At 32.4% G+C, this 20,317-nt stretch overlaps 1 protein-coding gene across 2 annotated transcripts; it reads right to left on the bottom strand.

The window, feature by feature from the left end:
* Positions 1-1,466: 1,466 nt before the first annotated feature.
* LOC125059955 (facilitated trehalose transporter Tret1-like) lies at positions 1,467-19,882 on the bottom strand. 2 transcript variants are annotated; one of them, XM_047664671.1, is made up of 8 exons: positions 19,762-19,882; positions 10,765-10,994; positions 8,063-8,232; positions 7,016-7,169; positions 6,106-6,238; positions 5,405-5,634; positions 3,278-3,472; positions 1,467-2,192 (listed from the first exon to the last, which is right to left on the bottom strand). In XM_047664671.1, exons 2-8 carry the CDS (start codon positions 10,966-10,968, stop codon positions 1,950-1,952), a joined length of 1,329 nt encoding a protein of 442 aa, XP_047520627.1. In that variant the 5' UTR covers positions 10,969-10,994; positions 19,762-19,882; the 3' UTR covers positions 1,467-1,949. The 2 variants fall into 2 exon arrangements, with proteins under 2 accessions (XP_047520627.1, XP_047520626.1); XM_047664670.1 differs by lacking the exon at positions 19,762-19,882 and adding an exon at positions 16,313-16,452.
* Positions 19,883-20,317: the final 435 nt, after the last annotated feature.

Consider the following 20,317-nt stretch of genomic DNA (forward strand, 5'->3'; position numbering starts at 1 on the left):
AAAAAATAGCATTCTTACGTCTAACTTATAATATATGTACACAAATATTTACAAAACCTTATTACTGAGATTTTTACGGTTAAATGAGTCAAGTCATAAGCGTGACCCGCTATAGAACGATTATTTGTATGGCTCACACTTGGTCACAAAATAATATTCCTACAAATTCAGTTATAAAGATCCTAAATGCTCCCCCATAGTGGTCAAATGGAGTGTCTGTTTAATGATGATTTATCAATCTAATAGGCAAATAGTAATCAGCCTCCTGTGCTTGAGACACGCCGACTTTTTGTTTCCAAGCCGGTTTCCTCACGATGTTTTCCTTTACCGTTCGAGCGAATGTTAATTGCGCACATTGACAGAAAGTCCATTGGTGCACAGCCGGGGATCGAACCTACGACCTCAGGGATGAGAGTCGCACGCTGAAATCACTAGGTCAACACTGCTCTAAGGGTTATTGGGTGGGCTGAAAAGTTCGTAGGCTGACACATAGATGGCGCAACTAGTATTAAATAATATGATTTTTAGTTAGCCCGAACCTTCATAAGACACGTGTATGAATTTGACAACTGTGAGATATTTTGAGTGAAGGAACTTTTGTATTTTTTAAATGGATAAAAATTAATTTCGTGTATAAAGCATTGCTTTTTGGCGAAAAAAATTTCTATTGAAGCCAAAGCTTGGCTTCATAAACATTACTCGGACTCTGCACCACGAAAATCAACCGTTGAGAAGTGGTTTGCTAAGTTTAAACGAGGCGAAATAAGCACCGAGGACGATGCACGCGGTGGACCCCCCAAAAAGGCTCTTACCGACGAAAACATCAATAAAGTCCACAAAATAATTTTGGATTACCGAAAAGTGTACTTCATTAAGATAGCTGAGACTTTTAAGATAGCCTATTTTGAGGCTTAACACAAATCGTACTATGAAAATGGAATCAAAAAATTGTATGATCGCTATAATCGGTTAAAGACTATATGTATATTGAATAATAAAATCAAATTCGATCAAAAAAAATATGTTAGCTCACGAACTTTTCAGCCCATATGTTATCACGTATACCCTCACGTCTTGCTATATCACAATTTTTTTATACAAAATAACTTTTATTAGTAGATTTACTTATATAACGAGACTATACTATGTACATAAATGGACATATACTGTGTGACCAAAACGCAAATGCTAGATCCGCCGTTCAGTGTCAAAAATGATAAGGAAGATTAAAAAAGCGATTTAAGTCTCAGTTTTTATGAATATTTCGTAGCTTTGAATTATAGTTTCATATAAAATTCAAATAATAGTTTCTTTTATAGAATTTTTAAATTTAGTTTTTGTTGTTTGTACATTGTGTCTTTGCTGATATGACTGAGGATTTGTACTGGGCCAAGCAAAGTTTGCTCAGTGCTCATTTTGGTAGCACTAAAAAAATAGGGTACAAAAGCTCGATAAGTTAGAATTACTATTTTGGAGGTCTACGTTTATTACTCTTAAAACACCAATTAAAATATATGTCACAAATTCAGTACAAATAACGTCATTACTATTCTATCACCACTATCAAGATCCATCACTTGAAATTCTGATAAATAATGCACAATTATCTTAAATAATATTATACCAGTCTTGCGTTCATGATAACCTGGTCAATTTGTCAAGTTAATTATTATTTGGTCTGATAAGGTTAATAGTCCAAACATCGAATAAAACAAAAACTATCGCGTAGATCGAAAGAGTTAAAACAGTTTGAATAATCGTGAGCTTTCTAGTGAGATTTGGACTATGTATAATATGCCAGACTTAACTATAAACGCGAAAGTTTTCGTTAGATCAAGTTAAGTGATTAGCATCTTAACTTTATCTTACTACGAAAACTAGTTGAAGATTATTTTGTCTTACATATATATGGAATGTGACACAAGAGTGAAAAGGACAAAAAAGGCGTTCTATGCGACCTCAGCGCGCTCTTTCTTCTTTTCTAACTTCGCATATATTTCTTCAACAGATTTATGCCTCGTTTCTGGAAAAGCTATTACAGTGTAAATACAGGCGGAAAATGATACAATAGCAAAGAAGAGAAAAGTCCAATGTATGCTGATTAGTTCGCAGACCTTCGTGAACCACTTCATTTGAACAAAATTGCTGAGTTTCGCGCAGATATTTGCGAACGATGACACAGTCCCGCGAAGCTGTAATAATACAATCAAATCAATGTTGTAATCTTTATATATATAATTCTTCTGTGTGTATGTCACTGAACTTCTCTCAAACGACTGGACCGATTTTGATGAAATTTTTTGTGTGTGTTCAAGGGGATCTGGGAATGGTTTAGATTCACAAATCAGCCCGGCAGGTGGCGCTGCAGTCGGTACTTTCATACTTTAATATCCTAATAGCTTGAAATATCATGCGGGACAACGTCTGTCGGTTCCGCTAGTAACTATATAAGCCTGGTTTATGAAACAGGACAGTCTATTGACCTTGATTATGCTAAGTTCAAAATCCAATAGAAAAAAGTTCATAAATCCAACGTTAAAGGATTATTATGGGGAGGTAGCGGAAATACACATAAAGCTCACTTGGAAGAACGATTTCAAACAAAAGCCAAATAGATGAAATATGTTACGTATTACAAGGTACAACTAATAAAATAATGATAAACAAATATTTAAAAGTACTAGGATTGTATAACAAAAGGAAAGTAAACATTTTTATGTTAAACACACTCAGTGAAAGTTGGTTGCAATAATCAGATTATTTTACAAGTGTAGTCTAGCCTAAACCTCTGAACTGTCACTAAAGGATTTGTCTCGCTTCAACACAGGGTAAACAGCATTTCACAGAAAGAGACGAACGGTTAAAAGAGTACAATTTGTCTGTTATACGATTAAGAGGAATTTGTATGAGGGATTTTCTTATATACCCATTTACCAAAGTGTAAATAAAATATACTCATTAAAATTATCCAGTTATTAAATTAACTATTAATTAATTAACACTATATTGTAAACATTTTTTATTTATCATTTAGTATTTTGTTTTATTTTGTATATTATTTGTATGTACAATGATTGATTGAAGGCATTTTATTCCTTAGCTTTAGAACGTAATTCGAGTGAATGTTTGACTGCTAAACATGCTTTATACTACCAAAAAGTAAAGTACTCTTTCATCTCTTTCTGCCAAATTGTGATGACCCCAAGATAAAGAGAGACAAACAAAAATAGATTAGCGTATGTTAAATGCAAATAAATATAATAATTATCCAACTTACTTGAAATGTGAACAAATCGGTGATAATAATATACGATATAGGTTGGAATCCAGCCGCATCAGCGAAGATACACACACACATAGCCACTACGGGAACCCAGCCCGGCAACCAGCTCCCCAAACCAGTGAAATAGAACCACGCTGAGAGAATCAGCATACCAACACCAACCGCGAATGATGTGGAGACTAATAGTAGCTGAAAAAATACCACTTAATCAGAGCGATATAATTGAGTTTGATACTATGTCATTCCAAGTTAGATTCATCGCTGTGTATATTTAAAGAATTCTATTGGGTGATGACGTCACTAGGGTTAGAATTGCAAGGTCGAGAATTAGCTCTGTAGCTTCCGTGTGTCAAAATTGGTCTAAGATCCCGATATACAACGACCTTCACCGAGATGTTTATTTAATGATACGTATTTTATATTTAATTTAATATGTCAATAAATATAATCCATATGGGTTGCCTAGCAAATTTCAGTCCAGAGTATTTTAATTAATATTAAAAAATATATATTTTTTTAAACATTTCACCGGTATGATTATTAGATAAATTCTATACCAATCGAAAGTGTGAAACCCATAGAATATGCAAACGTTAGGTTGTTTTTAATCAATTAATTATTTATGTGTATATTTTTTATGTGACACTAAAGTATATATGTATACATCTTTAGTAAAAAAGAAAGTTATAGTGATACATATATATACTACCCTGATTAAAAATATTGATTGAAAAAAATTAAAAAAATTTACTACATGCAAATTATAAAAAATTTTTTTTTAATATTAATTAAACATACTCTGGACTGAAATTTGCTAGGCAACCCATATGGATTATATTTATTGAGATATTAAATTAAATATAAAATACGTTTAATTAAATAAGCATCTCGGTGAAGGTCGTTGTATATCGGGATCTTATACTAAATCCAATACTTTTGGCATATGGGACTCGTACTTAGCGCTAGTCTTGGTGTAACTCGTTTAAGTAAATATTGAATTGTAATTGTAATCGATTTAATGTTACGTGGAATGCAGGCAAAGAGTAGAAAACTAATAAAAAAAATTAATTACACTTTGGTAAAAAATATCTCCAATAATTATATATTCTTTAACCTTCAAAAAATTATTTACGCCTTACAACTTATGGTTTCAATAATGCCCCTGACTGATTATTGCTTTACAATATCTACAGGGTTCTCGATTTTACATACTACTAAATTAGTGTTAAATAAAATGTATACTTCCTTGAATGTAGAATATTTTAATACGTATAGAAACTATATCTTAACTGGTCCTTTGGTCATATTTCCAGAAGAGGACTGGATATTGTCGAGAAATTAGTAATAGTAAGAGAAAAGGCACGAGTCGGTTTGGTCTTTTCAAGACAGGCAATAAGCATCAGTAATGAAGACTACGAAGATGAAAACCTATATATCATTTATATAGCTCGAATCCAATGAAATTGCCAACAGCATAATCAGGCAAATTATGAGTAGGATCTTATGTCGGCCATAAAATGCGCAGAGGCGATGAGAACTTCAAGAAACTAATCGTGGTTGGTAACACAGAAGGTAAAAGATCACGAGGCCGTTCACCAACCAGATTGACCGATCAAGTGAAAGACTCATCGTCTGCAAAACTCATAAGAGAAGCGCTGGACAGAAGCCAATGGAAAGAGATAGTCCGCTCTATGCTTCATCACTGACCACGACGCTCAGACATTAGCTGCCTATTAAAGAGAGAGAGATATTGCTTTCACATGTATAGGAGATATTACAACCAATTATTCTCACTCTCAGATGGTAGGCTGTCCTTCTAAAACATGGTCATCCAATATATAAAATTCTCGTGTCACAATGTTCGTTTCGGCTACTATCTATCTTTCAAACCACTGAGTAATATGAATTTTTATTTTTTAGACAATTTTTTTATGATACAATATACAAAAATAAATACAACCCCTAATTTGCACCCCTCTACGATCAACCCCTTCTTTTTATTACTGTAGATAGTTATTTTTATTGATTTAAAAATGTTTCCTAGAAATAATATACATGGAAAAACAACGTTTGCCGGGTCAGCTAGTAAATATATAACATTATTGTATAGAATTTGATTACCTTCCTTCCTGTCCGTTCAACAATGCAAGTAGCAACTATAGATCCAAACAATTGCACCAGACCAATCATCATAACTTGTTTGTTAGGAGACAACTTGAAGGTGATGGATTCAGCTGCTTTTTCAGTAACGAAACCAGCGTATATGAGAACGATGAGGTAGCCGTCAAACTGTTGGGTGATTTTGATAACCAGCGTGATGATGAAGGCTTTGAACGTGGGCCTGTCTTTCCCTGAAAGCAAGGTAGCAAAATAAACTATTGGGAGTGATATCTGGTAAAAGGATTCAAGTTCGAATACCAGGGCTGAACTATACAAATAAACTAACTATAACCATTTCGGTAGCCGTCAATGGAATTGACCTAGGCTTTGGCGATATTTATCAACCCTAACCTCTGATGTCAGCTGGTACAGAAGTTGCGTCCGCGCACATACCTGTGTTATATGTTATCTAATGCGTAATTAGCCAGTCTTGGGTTTGGAGGGCTTTAAAGCAAATAGTAGTTTAAAGTTTTGTTTATTTAAAATATTCTCGGGAAAACAAAATAGAATGATCATTTTAACTCTGTACAATCCAAGCTATCAAAAATTCTAAAGCTAGAAATGTATTAAGAAAAGCCGTAAAATTTTTTGGCCTTTATCTTTAAACAACTAAGAAACCAGGCTATGATAAAAGATCGTTTATGGAAAGTCTAACAACTTACATATAATTTTCCAAACAGATTTTTGCTCAGCTTTAGTTTGTTTCTCAACTTTAACAATAGTGTCAATGTCTTGCTCAACGGAACGGTCAGTTACAGGAACACCACGAAGCCATGCGAATACTGACTTCGCTTCCTGTAAAATAATGTCGTTAAAGTACATGTTGATGAGATGGAGGTATATTCAAGATGCCTTAACAGTGTATAAGTCGAAAACTAAATTTGTATGAACTAGACAGTTCGAAGAATGCTGAGGATAAGCTGGGTCCATAGAGTCACGAACGAAGAAGTTCTACGGCGCGCCAAACGATCCCGAGAACTCACGTTGAACATTAAAAAGAAGAAGATAAGTTACTTGGGACATGTGTTTCGACACGAACGGTACCGACTTCTTCAAGTAATCATGTTGGGCAAGGTCGAGGGGAAATTACGCGCTAGCAGAAGGAGGAAGTCGTGGCTCCGCAATATTAAAGAATGGACGGGAGTGGCCAGCGTAGAACAGCTGATGCGCTTGGCGAAAAATAAGAAGGAGTATGACGAGCTGACCGCAAACCTCCAGTAGTGGAGAGGCACTTCAAGAAGAAGAAGAAGACAGCTCGTGTCGACAAATTTTCATACACATTTAGTTCCATAGAGTTTCTGTAATTTTAAATCAGAAGGTTTCTTATACATATGTATTATTAACGAACACTAATTATGTAGGTTAATGATAGATAAAAAATTAAAACATAGTTCATAATATAACACAATATATGTACATAAAAGTCAGTAAAAAATGTTTGCTTCTAAATGTACATTACATAACACGATATATTAATATAATTTTCTCATAATTTTTATTTCTTACGACTGAAAACGGATTATAACAGTATTACTGTTTAAGATCTATAAAAACATTCTTTAGATCACTTACGTCAACTTTTCCTTGCTTCACAAGGAACTCGGGAGTCTCAGGCATAGCGAAAAATATGAAGAACACGACTGTAGGTACCAAGAAACCTATCCATAGCATTGTGGTAACGTCTAGAAGATCAGCTAGTACGTAGCTCATTAAATATCCAATGTTTCTGTAAATTTTAAAATTATACTCATTAATATAAACAACAAAGAACATGGACACTAACAAGTAACCTTGGGAGATACCCCATTATGAAAGTATTGAAGGTTTGAAATAGCAAAACCAATAGAACATGAACTACTAATTGGTAAGCATTATATTAATAACTTTGAATAATTTCTATGTTTAACTACTGACAATGGTATTTATCAAATTCTCAAACTCCAAAATATTGTGTCCTCGTTTCCTCATATAGACGTCAGAATACGCAAAAATAAATATTAATAATATAGCAGATAATTAAATGTTTATTTCGTGTCAAAGTTAAAAAATTTAATTATCATAATATCTTATATATGTTAATTCTTCTACGCCGTACAATGCAGGCCTTGGTTGCCAAATAAATTTAAATTTAATTAAAAAGCTCTACATTAAGACATTGTTGAAATAGATTTATATGGTAATAATTACGACATATTACAGTTTACATAAAGATATAACATATCAAAGAATCGTCGATGTTCTTATGTCAATACATATACTAAATCCGCCAATAATACTTAGAAACAAATAATTATTTCGATACTAAAATGTGAAATTTAATACAGTGGAAAAGTTTTTGCAATGCAGCAAATAACTAAATTATTATGTAGATATGTACACACACATATATTGACACAATCTTAATTGAATTAACCAAGTTCCCGGCAAAAGATTGGATTAATAAGGTAATTATAATACACTATAAATCATAACATCAAATAATCATCTAATTATATGAAGTTGACAGAAGACAGTCCCTCGCAACAATTGCTGAAAGCACATTAAGTATTGTTCAACCGATTTAAGAGCTATTGAGCTGTCTTCTAGTCCACTTCAGGTCTAATAGATCTCACATAATACCTGTTTAAAATAAGCAATGAACCCAAGGCGCCTCTCAAATCAATATCACTGATCTCCTTCAAATAAATGGGCAGGACGATATAGCAGGCCGAGCAGGGTATACCAGCTACTGCCCGGGCGAGAATCAACGCCCATGGTTCCAGGCAGATCAGCTTTATTTGCCAATATATCTGAAAATGTTAGTTATGTGTTATGTTAAAAAAATCGTGGAAGTCTATGGTTTTAGCCTAAGATTTCTGTTGAAAACTTTCTATTATGTATATAGGCCCGAGTCGAAACTTAGCGTGATTATACTCCCATATGTTAAAATAACAGTATTTTTTTCCGTATGGGCACACTGAATCTCGACTATGAATCTAAGGGTAAGACATGCCGTTCTTCATTTTCCGTATAACGCATTTTGAACGTATATCTGGATTCACAGCCTAGCCACAACACACTGTTCTATCAGTGGCATAACAATAGGGTGGCAGGGCTGGCAAAATGCCACGGGACCCCGACCCAAGAGGGCCCCTGACCAAGAGATATTGTCTTCTATGGATGAATTAAGTCTCCAATACGAATTGGGCTAGCGTGGGGACTACAGACCATTCCCTCTCGCCTAAGAGAAGAGGCCTATGGCCATTAGTGGGACATATACAACGTGTAATTGAGTCCGCTGAAAATCTCAGTTTATTAAAATTAAACTGAGTTAGTTACTGATAGGGCCCTATCAAAAGAATTTGCCACGGGATGGTATAGATGGTATAGTTACGCCACTGCTCTATGGTTAGTTTTTTAATCGGATTTAAAAGATCCGAATATCAGCTGTTTCACTAAGTTTTACTTCCACGTGTTTTTGATCCTCGGAAATGTGAATAAAATTGTTTAGGATTTGAATAGCACAGAAGGCTGATCACCGAATAATTTCAGTCTCGTAAGTGTATTGTAAATGTGTGTATTATTCTGAATTAATACGTAATACTAATGTTAGTAGATTTATTATTTAGTTATAAAATTTAAAAAAATCGTCTACATAAACCAAATCAAACCAAATCCTATCCTCCTCAATCGTAACTTTTGTAACTCATGTATTTTTTTATTCGTTTAGTTTTTAAACAATTTTTTATTTTATTTATGATTAAGTTTGAATTTCTGTTGATTTGGTAATGGACTTCTTGTACTACTTTAGTTTTTCTGTTGCATCCCTAATAATTTATGTTTCTTGTTTTTATTTGTAATGTAACGAAGTTAAAATAAATAATTTCATACGATTATACAATGACTATAAACTATTATAGACCCAGAAAAACAGAGCAAAAAAAGCAAAACAAGTTTGCTAATAATACACAAAAAGTAAAATATTTACTTTCGGATTCATAGAGGTCAATGTCTAGATCAAAAAACAAGTTCAATTTTAAGAATAATGCTATTAGGAAGGAAGTTCGTCTTCCGCGAAGACATTCCACAACATTGTTTTTAGTTCACAAAAACAAACAATAAACCACCATTGTTAATTTTTTGTTTAGTGCAAGTTTTGTAAATAAATGATGATCGTTTCCCGCCGGAAATAAAATAAACAAAACTTTATAGTACCACAGATTAAGAAAAATTCAGTTTTTTAAATTTCCATGCCGTTTTTTCGGCATTGAGAGTGTCCATGGGCGTTTATGGAGTATCAATTAACATCAGGTGAGCCTCCTGCCCCCTGTTCTATAAAAAAATCTACTCTATCATAAATTGTGTGTTGATAAAGTTTTAAACCATAAAATAAACTTATCTATGTAAAAACTATATTTAAGATCTTAATCTCCTGATTCGATTGTATTTTAAACTATAATTATATGTGATCATCTATATTATTCACATAAACACAAGCCTTGACCAATAAAATATGAGAATCTAGGAAATATCCGCAAACCGGAAAGGAATTATAATTTGTACGTGATTTCTATAATTCATAAATATGTTGCGTTGTTTTGATGAAGCCTTCGCGATGGTGTTCAACGTTAGTTCGATCCCGGGGAGAAACATTTAATAGAAATAATACCATATTATATTTGTTTGCGTACTATACAAATTAGTTCTATTAACAGACATAAACGCGAATTTTTCAATTAATTTAATTCAAAATCCATAGTTCTTCTTCAATACCTAATAAAAATAACCTTTTTAATAATTAATAAAAATACTTCTTAAGAAGTTTCAGTTTAAAAACTTATTAGCCAGTATACTTTATTGTTGATATGTGACCTCTCAGGAGACATAGACAAAAACATTTCGACAGATGTGACCCTCTAACGTCGAATTCATTGATCAATAAAAATCAAACTATCGTTTCAAAATATTAATCGTCTAGAAGACTCGAAGGAAGTGGTTTGCAATAATGCTTTTTTAATATTCTCACAACACACAAGGCACATAAAACATAAACAAATCAGTGGCGCTACAACTTTTTTTAGGTCTGTGCCTCAGATTTTTGTATCTGTTTCATGATCATTTGTCAATCTAATAGCCAAATAGGGGATCTTTTTGGGTCTAAGGCAAGCCGGTTTCCTCACGATATTTTCCTTCACCATTTGAGCGTACGTTAAATGCTCAAATAAACAGAAAGTCCATTGGTGTATAGCCGGGGATCGAACCAACGATCTCAGAGATGAGAGTCGCTGAAGCCTCTAGACCAACACTGCTTTGGCATAAGACACCATAAGGCATATACTCACAATTAAAGACAGAGTAGTGATTAAAGTCATTGCTCGCCTTCCGTATCTATCTGTGAGGTATCCCATCGGCGCCCCAATAATGATAGCTGTGATGTAAGTTACGGATGTCATCCAGGATATGTCTGATGGTGTGAATGGCTCTGGGGCAGGGCCATTGGATGACTGGAGCACTGATATCATTGGTGACAGCCATCCTTGTACCATGCCGAAACTTAGTAGTGGTATTGTTACTGAAAAAAAAAATATTTAAATAGGTTCGGGATCTAACATATTTTTATTATTAAACAATAAAACAAATTTAGCTTATCTGTCTAGGACGATAAAATTAATTACAAACTATTTAAATTAACAGATTAATTACACATTATATCTTTTACACGTGTTTGTTTGAGATTATCATAACTTTAATACATTAAAATCCTTTTTTATATTTGTTCAATATCACATTCATCGTAAAGTAAAGTTTCTACTAGTTTCTAAACGCAAAAATTTTGTATAAGGGGCTTGAGACAAAATCACTTTTGCCACAATCGTGACCCACTAACGCTTATCAAATTTGTATGACATTAGCTCACGCTTTATCACGTGACCATTTTCATACAAATTCGTTCGACGTTCCCGCTTGTCGCTTGTCTCGACCGTAAGGTTACTCAACCTTTCGATTATAACTACAAAGAGGGTGTTACATTGCTTTAAAATACAAATATTTTAACAAGTTTCTTGTTTTTAATGAACCAAACGATATTAGGGAAATAAAATATGCATAAAATGCATGCATCGGGTTAACGTCCGACAATTACAATTCCGGAATTGGGAAGCCGTGTGGTACTTGTTATGCTAAATTCAAGTGTAAAATATTCTGGAATCGTACAATTTATACAGTTTTATTTAGCTGGCCAGCCCTGCGATTCTGTAACTCACTTCACGAACTCACACAGCGGTTTTCGCATCGGCGGTCGCTCTCAAATCAGTCGTGAAGCAGTCATTTTATGATTTGGCATTCTGAAAAGGTGGGATCTTGTACTTTATTGTTTATCAGAATGCCAAATCATAAAATGACTGCTTCACGACTGATTTGAGAGAGACCGCCGATGCGAAAACCGCTGTGTGAGTTCGTGAAGTGAGTTACAGAATCGCAGGGCAGAACTAATGATACGATTTTTACAATCGATATAATGTTGTACTATTCGAGTGACGTTTGTGCCCTTTTACTTCAAATTCTACGGAGCGTTGCTCACGTGTTTCATTTATGAATTTTTTCGGCGAAATTACTTTAAGAAGTTTTATCATCTAAAAATATTAGAAACAGATTAAAAAAGCCTTAAGTTTCTTCTTCTTTCGTTATAGTTATTTAAGTTTAAGTTTCTAGTCCATAATATTGTGGAACCGCCGCGCTGCACGCTTCTTAGTAAACATTATTTAACAACGTATACTGTGAATTGGATTTTCTTTCAAATTGTGAATGAATAGAAGTAATATCATCAATAAATTAACAAAACATTCGGTATAGGAAGTAAAAAAAACTATAAATAAAATTGACGAATTGACAAGTAAAAAAAGTGAATTACAAAAACAGTAATTAAATACTTCTTCAAGTAATGTAAAACAGAATTAATTTCCGTTTCATTTTGAACATTTTAATTGCTTGATACGAAATGATATCATTTTTGAAAACAACTTGTCGAAGCTTCCAGTACAGTTATAAACTAAATTGCATAAAATTTAAAAATAAAATTATAAAAATGTTATATAAAATTTACATAGGCATTAGGCAATTATAGTATATTTATTTATTTACAAACGTTGCCAACGCTCGGCACACAAATAGAAAAACAAAATAAAAGATTTAATGTGATATCTTATAAGCAAACATCACAAACATGAAGAGAGAAAAAAAACATTAGATTATAAATTTAAGATTTATAATTAAACATAAAATTAAGAAAAAATTGCGGTTGATAATCTGCAAATTGTATATCTTAATATATATAAATTACGCGTCACGTTGTTTGTCCGCCATGGACTCCTAAACTACTTAACCGATTTTAATCAAATTTGCACACCGTGTGCAGCTTACATATATATAATTCTACTATACGTGTGTATGTTACTGAACTCGTCTTAAACGGCTGCACCGATTTGAATGTTTTTTTTTGTATGTGTTTGGGTGGAGCCCTGGTTGTAGTTTCACAAATCAGTCCGGCAGATGGCGCTGCAGTCGGTATCGTCATACTTTGTTAATTAATATCCTAATCGCTTGAAATATCATGCAGGACAACGTCTGTCGGGTCCGCTAGTACTAATATATAATAATCTGGGCTCATTCTTCAAAACCAAGTCAAGAACTCCCATAATCGACGAGCGTGTATGTCATGGTATCAGCGCGAATATCACGAGAGTGAAGGAAGTGAGGTATGTAATGATAGTAGAAATTGGAGGTATGTTGTCTCTGCCTACACCTTTCGAAAACAGGCTGTATCCATACTTTCACATAGACGTAAAAAAAATGTCCATAAACAATATTGTTATTTAAGTGTTATATAATCCTTTGATCATCATATGTCATCGAATACATTAGGCATAATGCAGCATAATCACTTGGGAAATTATACAGCTAACTACGAAATTACCCATAAATATTTGATTGATACAATTTAATTAGAGAACTAGGCTGTATCACGATGTGTATGACGACGTTAATTCTTACCAAAGACAACTTAATTGTCGTTGGTTATACACCGATGTTAATAGTCTGTGATGGATCAGGGGTCTGTTTCATTAAGAAATATAATTTTGAGAAAAGGTTCGCCTAAATTTTTACGAAATACGATTCATTATTCGATTCATAATGTAGTATTATTGGACACTTTCTTATGTAATAATCCTTATTAGTAAATTAGGTAAGACTTAAATTACTTATTAGTCTTAAGTTAGGCTAGATTGTAATGTGCCATGATGTCTTAGTAAAGACACATGTATATAAAAAAAAAAGGTTGTGTGTACTTATGCACGCGCGTAAGAAGCTATACTTCTTTGGCACTATTAAAAATAGTTTTTGATTGCAAGCAAATAATTAATTACAATTAAATAATCAAAGACTGGAAAAGGAGTCATTATAGTCAATAAAGTTCAGTTTACATTTGAAAAATTAAATAAATAAATATTTATTATTATTCTCTTACATTAAGTGTAACATAAATTCTATTATTTTTCGAATGTTGTTTTTAAATTATGTCCAATGCCGTAGCATCTTCCGTGGGCAACTTCATTCTGTTAATTTTGTGTCACGGTGCGCGCTTTCACTCTCATTAATTTTTCATAACGCGCCTAAAGAAGTATAACTTCAAAAGTATTCGATAGTAGAATATCCTAGCGGTTTATGTAACTAGAAAGCCCTAATGCAAACTGAGAAGTAAACTGTTGTATAACTACAATGTTACACAGCTACTGCCCATGGACAATGGCTGACTCGAGTCAGAAGGGTCACAGTCAAAGCTTAAATTGTTTTGAATAGGATTATAAAGTTGTCTGATTAGAAACTGTCTGATGTTGATTTGCCTGTCTTTAATTATTCACTGACTTGACAGTAACAATTAAAAACTTGTGATGTTGATGTCAAGTTATCCCCGGGGTACACTTTAAATATTATGAAGTTTCTAACTTGACATTGCTATTTATATACTATAATATATACAAGAAATTTGTGAATTTTCTTTAGTAAAATTAACATAAGTAGGATGACTCGTGTTATGACTAAGAATGTGGTTTTGATGAAAAATTATCTAGTTTTAAATACAAAAGCAACTTTCTATTGGACTAATTAGGTTATTATGTTTGTGATCTGATAAAATGTATGTGAAATTTACTGATTTTTTAATAATAAAATACAGATGTTTCGTGACGTTCGTAAGTTCATAATATTTATTTATTTATTTCCTATTTTTCAGTAACTTAATACTGATACAATAGGAAACTTATTGAAATTTAACTAAAAACATAATATAAACAATACAAGAAAACGTAAAACCTAAACCTTTTTATAACCAATTATAAATAATGCAATTCTTGTGAATTCAACCAGTGTGCAACTAAATACATATTTACGTCTCACAAGCAAGGGTTTAGGGTGCGCAAAACACGCGTAAATGGCGATTCTCTGAGTAAATTTGTACCGTTATTTTATTTATCTTCACCTAGAGAAGATGAAGTTCTACCAAGATATAATAATATAGAATTAAAATTATTTATCCTCTTGTTAATAAAAAAAAGTCCAAGTGCATTGGTTTTAACCTATTCATCTGTTTTCTCCACAGCGTAAACACAATTTGATTTCCAATTAATCATCTCAGATGTCGGATATCATCGATTATTTTGTCACAATAGAAAAAATAATCGATGAACAATATTCATAATATGGGACAGGTTTTTGCAGGTAATTTGTAGCTACTTTGCTCGAAATAAAGTTTTATTAAGTTTAAATGTTACACTTTGTTGCTGTTTATTCCTATTTATGTATTATGGATAAGCTTATATATGTTTTAGCTGTCCATCCGTATCATCTCGACGTCCGTCGTTCCACAACTGAGCGTTTTATTAGTGTCACGCATTACCACTATGTGGAACCAGCTGCCCACTGATGTATTTGCGAACCAATTGGACTTAGAGTCCTTCAATAAAAGAGCGTACAAATTCTGAAAAGGCTGGCAACGTACTCTTGAGCCCTCTGGCATTGAGAGTGTCCATGGGCAGCAGTATCATTAACATCAGACGAGCCTTTTGCCATTTTCAAGAGCAGGCCTTCGTCGACTCTCATCCCAGAGTTCGTAGGTTAAAACCCGGTGTGCACCAATGAACTTTCTAGCTCGTACAGTGATAGAAAACAACGTGAGGAAACCGACATGCCTCACCCGAAAAGTCGATAAGTGGACAAAACACGCTGATCACCTCCTTGCCTATTAGAAAAAACCAGGTTGTCACGCCACTGGTTATTAGTATCATTCACTACGATTTAATTCTATTTTTTTAATTTTGTCAATTTTTCACAAAATATTCGTAAACAACTTTTGAGTGATTCAATTCGGTTAATAAAAAAATCAACTTAAAAGCCTTAATATATCAATTTAACGTTTTAAAATTAGCATCTATTATTTCCGGAATCTAAACGTAAATTTGTTTTCACGCACAATAAATTAATAGAAGACCATTCTAATGTTAGTGTAATTTTAATTTTAAGTTGCCTTTGTTACAGAAGTTTAACACAAAAACTAATGTATTATGCGTTTGTCCTGGCTGTCATTAAGAATATTCGAAGCAAGCATACATGTTCACATATATAATTTAAAAATTCAAATAAATAATGTTAATTAAATTTGTATTTTTTAATGTTTATTAACTTACAATATGCCTATCATATGCGCCTTTACTACCCTCAATTGCTTTGACATAAAGCCAATGTACATAATTAATATTATAAATTTTCAGTTACACATCAATAATAATACTAAAAATCTAGATCTAGATGTAAGATTAGCCAAAAACAAAAACTTACTTATAACAGCTAAGAGATACTGATTAATCCGACTTCCATTTTTCCACATCAATTTTGAAATTAAAATATTCATTTTATAAACACTGATCAACAGTCATCTATGCGCGACTGTGTCTCTTACACTGCGCGCGCGCCGCACCAAACTATAGTTTTAGGTAAACCTTTTTAGCGATAGATCTTAATATGTACTTAAATTAACATTTAGAAAATTTGAAAAAAAGCTTTTAACTTGTTTTTGTACATATTGTCAATTGTCATAAATGAGTGATTTTTAAATAGCGTTTAAAAACAAAACATGATGGATTTTGAATTTAATAAATCAAATCTTATACTGATTTAATTATTAAAATTGCAATTAACAATTCTTTTACTATGTAACTAAGTTCATACACATTTAATCACACACCAACCATTAACAATTAATTATTTTTATTTTGAAAGATTTTAGCATTCTATTTACCTTTTGTTGGTTTACCAATAACAGAGAAAATCTGAATATATCTGGCGCTAATGAAAATATATAACGTAAGACAAAGCGTTATGGTCTAAAGAATGAAGCCTGCGTAGGCGAATAATAAAGTAAGTTATTGATAGCTAAACGAAATAAGGAATTATTGAATGAATTTATTATAACTCGCCGTTAAAGTGCAATGTAAATAAATTGTAGTGATACATTTTGACGTTTCCGTTACAAATTTATTTAAACAATTAGATATATTTATATAAACTGTTGATTTATAACTTTTAAAGATTTTGAATACCCAGTTTTAGCTGCCTTTAGTAGAGCCATTTGTGGTGTAAGAAGTTATAAGTAAGACTGATACAAGATTAAAATTTTCGTAAACTGTAAGATATCCTTTTAGAATTTACGACAGTTAAAAATCTTACATCAAGCTTGTTGATAGTGGCCATGGTTTGATGCAGGAAATAGAAATATAAAAAAATGGCTGCCAATTTTCTGTACATTTTAAGTGGCCAGTTATAAAAATTTTGAGAGAAAAGTTAGAAAAAAAATAGTTTTTAATAGATAATATTTTATTTATACATATTATTTGTATGTTAATATTACTCTAAAAACCCAATTCCGAATTTGTTTAAGAAAGAGAAAACATACATCTAGGGCGATAAAACGAAGCTACAAGGACACGCTTTTATTATTTTATTTTTAGGTAAAAATTGTCAGACAAAAGTATTTTAAGTAAGGTATTTTGGTAAGGTAAGTTGGTAATGCACCTATCTTGTGCTACCTCATAATATATCAAATCTTTATATGTTAGTAAATAGTCCTACAAACCAATTTACGAATATATTTCATTGATTAAGTGAAATAGAACGCATTGTAGAAAAAACCAAAGAACTTTGAACGAGCGATTCTTTTATTTTCGTTGTTTATTTTGTCCCCGGACAACATACCCATGTTCCTATCTATAAAACACACGCATGGCTGAATAACAGAGGCGATTACACGTACGGAAGTAAGACGTGATGTATCTCCATTTTGTGTTATCGAAAATTCGCAGGCTTCAGGTGCAGTATGTATGCAACGGTTTCTTTGCGGTATTAAAATAAAAAACATTTTCAACAGATAGATCATAGAATAGTGTCCTAGATATACAAAGTGAAGAAAAGCGAAACAAAATATTAATTCCACGGGCACAGAAGTACGAAAATATAAATAAAACTATTAAATCGTACCGACATAATAAGAAAAGCAAGAGATTTTTGTGGAGTATGGGGAAAGGGAAAGAGAGACAACCCGAGTTTCAGTGTCCTGGACCATATCTAATTTTATGTTTATTTAATTTCTTTGAACGAAATATAACTTGGATTGTAAATAAAAGCTATTTTTTTATTTATTTTGTTAGTGTTTATTGTATGGATACTAGACATGAATGTACTAGTGTTGGGTGTACATGTATATGGATTATTTAATAAGTTTCTTATTGTTTTACAAATATATTTTTAAATCAATTAAATTCATTGTAGGATTGTAGGCCTTTGCCATTAATTAAGAATACCAGTGATATTACAACCATTAGTATAGGCCTCAGATTTCTATGTGTTTTTTTTCTAATAGGCAAGGTAGGTTATCACCTTTCTGTTCCTGACACAAGCTCTCGACTTTTCCAAAGAATACCGTGTACCTCACGATGTTTCCTTCACCGTACAACCGAAAGACAAATACGCACATAGATAATTCCATTGGTACAGCCGGGTTTCGAACCTACGGCCACTGAAGCCACTAGGTTAACACTGCTCTGAATCTGAATAACATATTTATTTTTATATAACCTAGTGGGTATGTGTTCATGTCTCCACTCAAAAGTGTGTTCTCTGTGATGTCATTTACAGGATTGTTGCAAATAACTTTTGCTAAAATGGTGGATGAATCGAAAGGTATAGACAACGTATGAAACAAAAGAAATAAAAACATATATCAGCCACACATAACATTTACATTCTTAATTTAAATACCAACTTACTAACAATTTTTGAAGTAATAATATAAAAACAAAAGAAATGTAACTTTGGTTAGTAACATTTGCCGATTTTCAATGCTCCTCAATGTAGAAAACAGGCTGCGTTTCAATAGAGAAAACTGGCGACGACCTTAAAATAATAATCAGAGAAAGATGTAATTTTGATATTTATACAAACATCCCTATTCAATGAATTATTAGAATTACCTATAGGCAATCCAGTTTTTTCGCTATCACGGTAAGCTTGTTGGGAATACCCCGGACCCGCCAAACAAGTACGTGTACACAGTTATAAACAGTCAGCAAGCAAAATTAACTTATTTTCAAATGTACTACGCGTTGCATATATCTAAAAAAATATGATTCATATTATCCTGACGTCGGTGTTACGCCATTGTAAAAAAATCAAAATGGCTAAATCATTGTTGAATTTTAATTATTAGTTTAGTACTAGAAACCTTTAATCTTTGATAAGTAAGTACTTGACTGTCAAACTTTAAAACGGTGAAATTAGACTGTTTACGTTATCTATACACATACAGACACACACATACAGAGGAAACAATTGTGTTTTTGTATGTATGTTTGTAAGGTTTTCACACAAAAACTACTGGACCGATTCCAATAATTCTTTCACCATTAGAAAGCTACATCTTCACTGAATGGCAGAGGCTATATTATTAAAAACAGGGATCCCTAATAAAAATGCAATAATATAACCCTGTGATAAGTTTATCAATAAAAAATCTGTCATCGCGTGCGCTGTGGAAACTATTGATGGTAGTACACAAAAATGTTATACAGTATTATAGAATGTATCAAAATCAACAAAAATAATGTTTTACCCATGGGCAATTGTATGTTGGCATATCCCGAGTCGGAAATCCAAAACATGAAATTATTTTGCCACAAAACAAAACTACGTCAAATCTTGTTATTAATAAAGGAGTTAAGCTTATATTTACTGACCTTATATTGACTCCAAGCTATATATGTATCTAAGGTACAATCCTACGTCACGTAAAACGTAATTATTTGATAATATTAACCACAACCGCTTTGCATGAACGAGAAACAAGACGCTCAGCCAAATTTCCAACTTATTTTTTATACGTTAAAACTACAATACCATTTATTGGGGTTATAATAACACTTTATATTAAATTAATATATTTTGTTTACAACTGTTTTTGCTACTGGGGAATTACTGCCTTTATTTTATAAGGAAAACGGACTAACGAGCTTTAGATTTCACTAATGTAATTAACAATTTTAAAAGCCTCATTTGCATATATTTTTATATGCAATAAAAGTGTGAATAAAAAATATTAAATTTGGTAAAGGTACTCCGAAATTAATAATAACACTATAACATTGTTTAGTACTTAAATATAAATATAGTAAAATTATTATGTAAAACAAAACCTAATGTTACCTAATGGTCTAAGATCCCGCTATACAACGACCTTCACCGAGATGCTTATTTAATGAAACTTATTTTATATACAATTTAATATGTCAATAA

The sequence above is a fragment of the Pieris napi genome, chromosome 20 (genome assembly GCF_905475465.1).
Source record: "Pieris napi chromosome 20, ilPieNapi1.2, whole genome shotgun sequence".
Lineage (NCBI taxonomy): Eukaryota > Metazoa > Arthropoda > Insecta > Lepidoptera > Pieridae > Pieris > Pieris napi.

Bases quoted from the DNA above. Each gene is read 5' to 3' on its own strand.
- LOC125059955 (XM_047664670.1), bottom strand. From the start codon at position 16,385: ATGAATATTTTAATTTCAAAATTGATGTGGAAAAATGGAAGTCGGATT. The intron at 8,233-10,764 runs GTGAGTATATGC...TAACATTTTCAG, and splicing joins TCACTACTCTGTCTTTAATT to ATATATTGGCAAATAAAGCT. The intron at 6,239-7,015 runs GTAAGTGATCTA...ATTATTTTACAG, and splicing joins TGAAGCAAGGAAAAGTTGAC to GAAGCGAAGTCAGTATTCGC.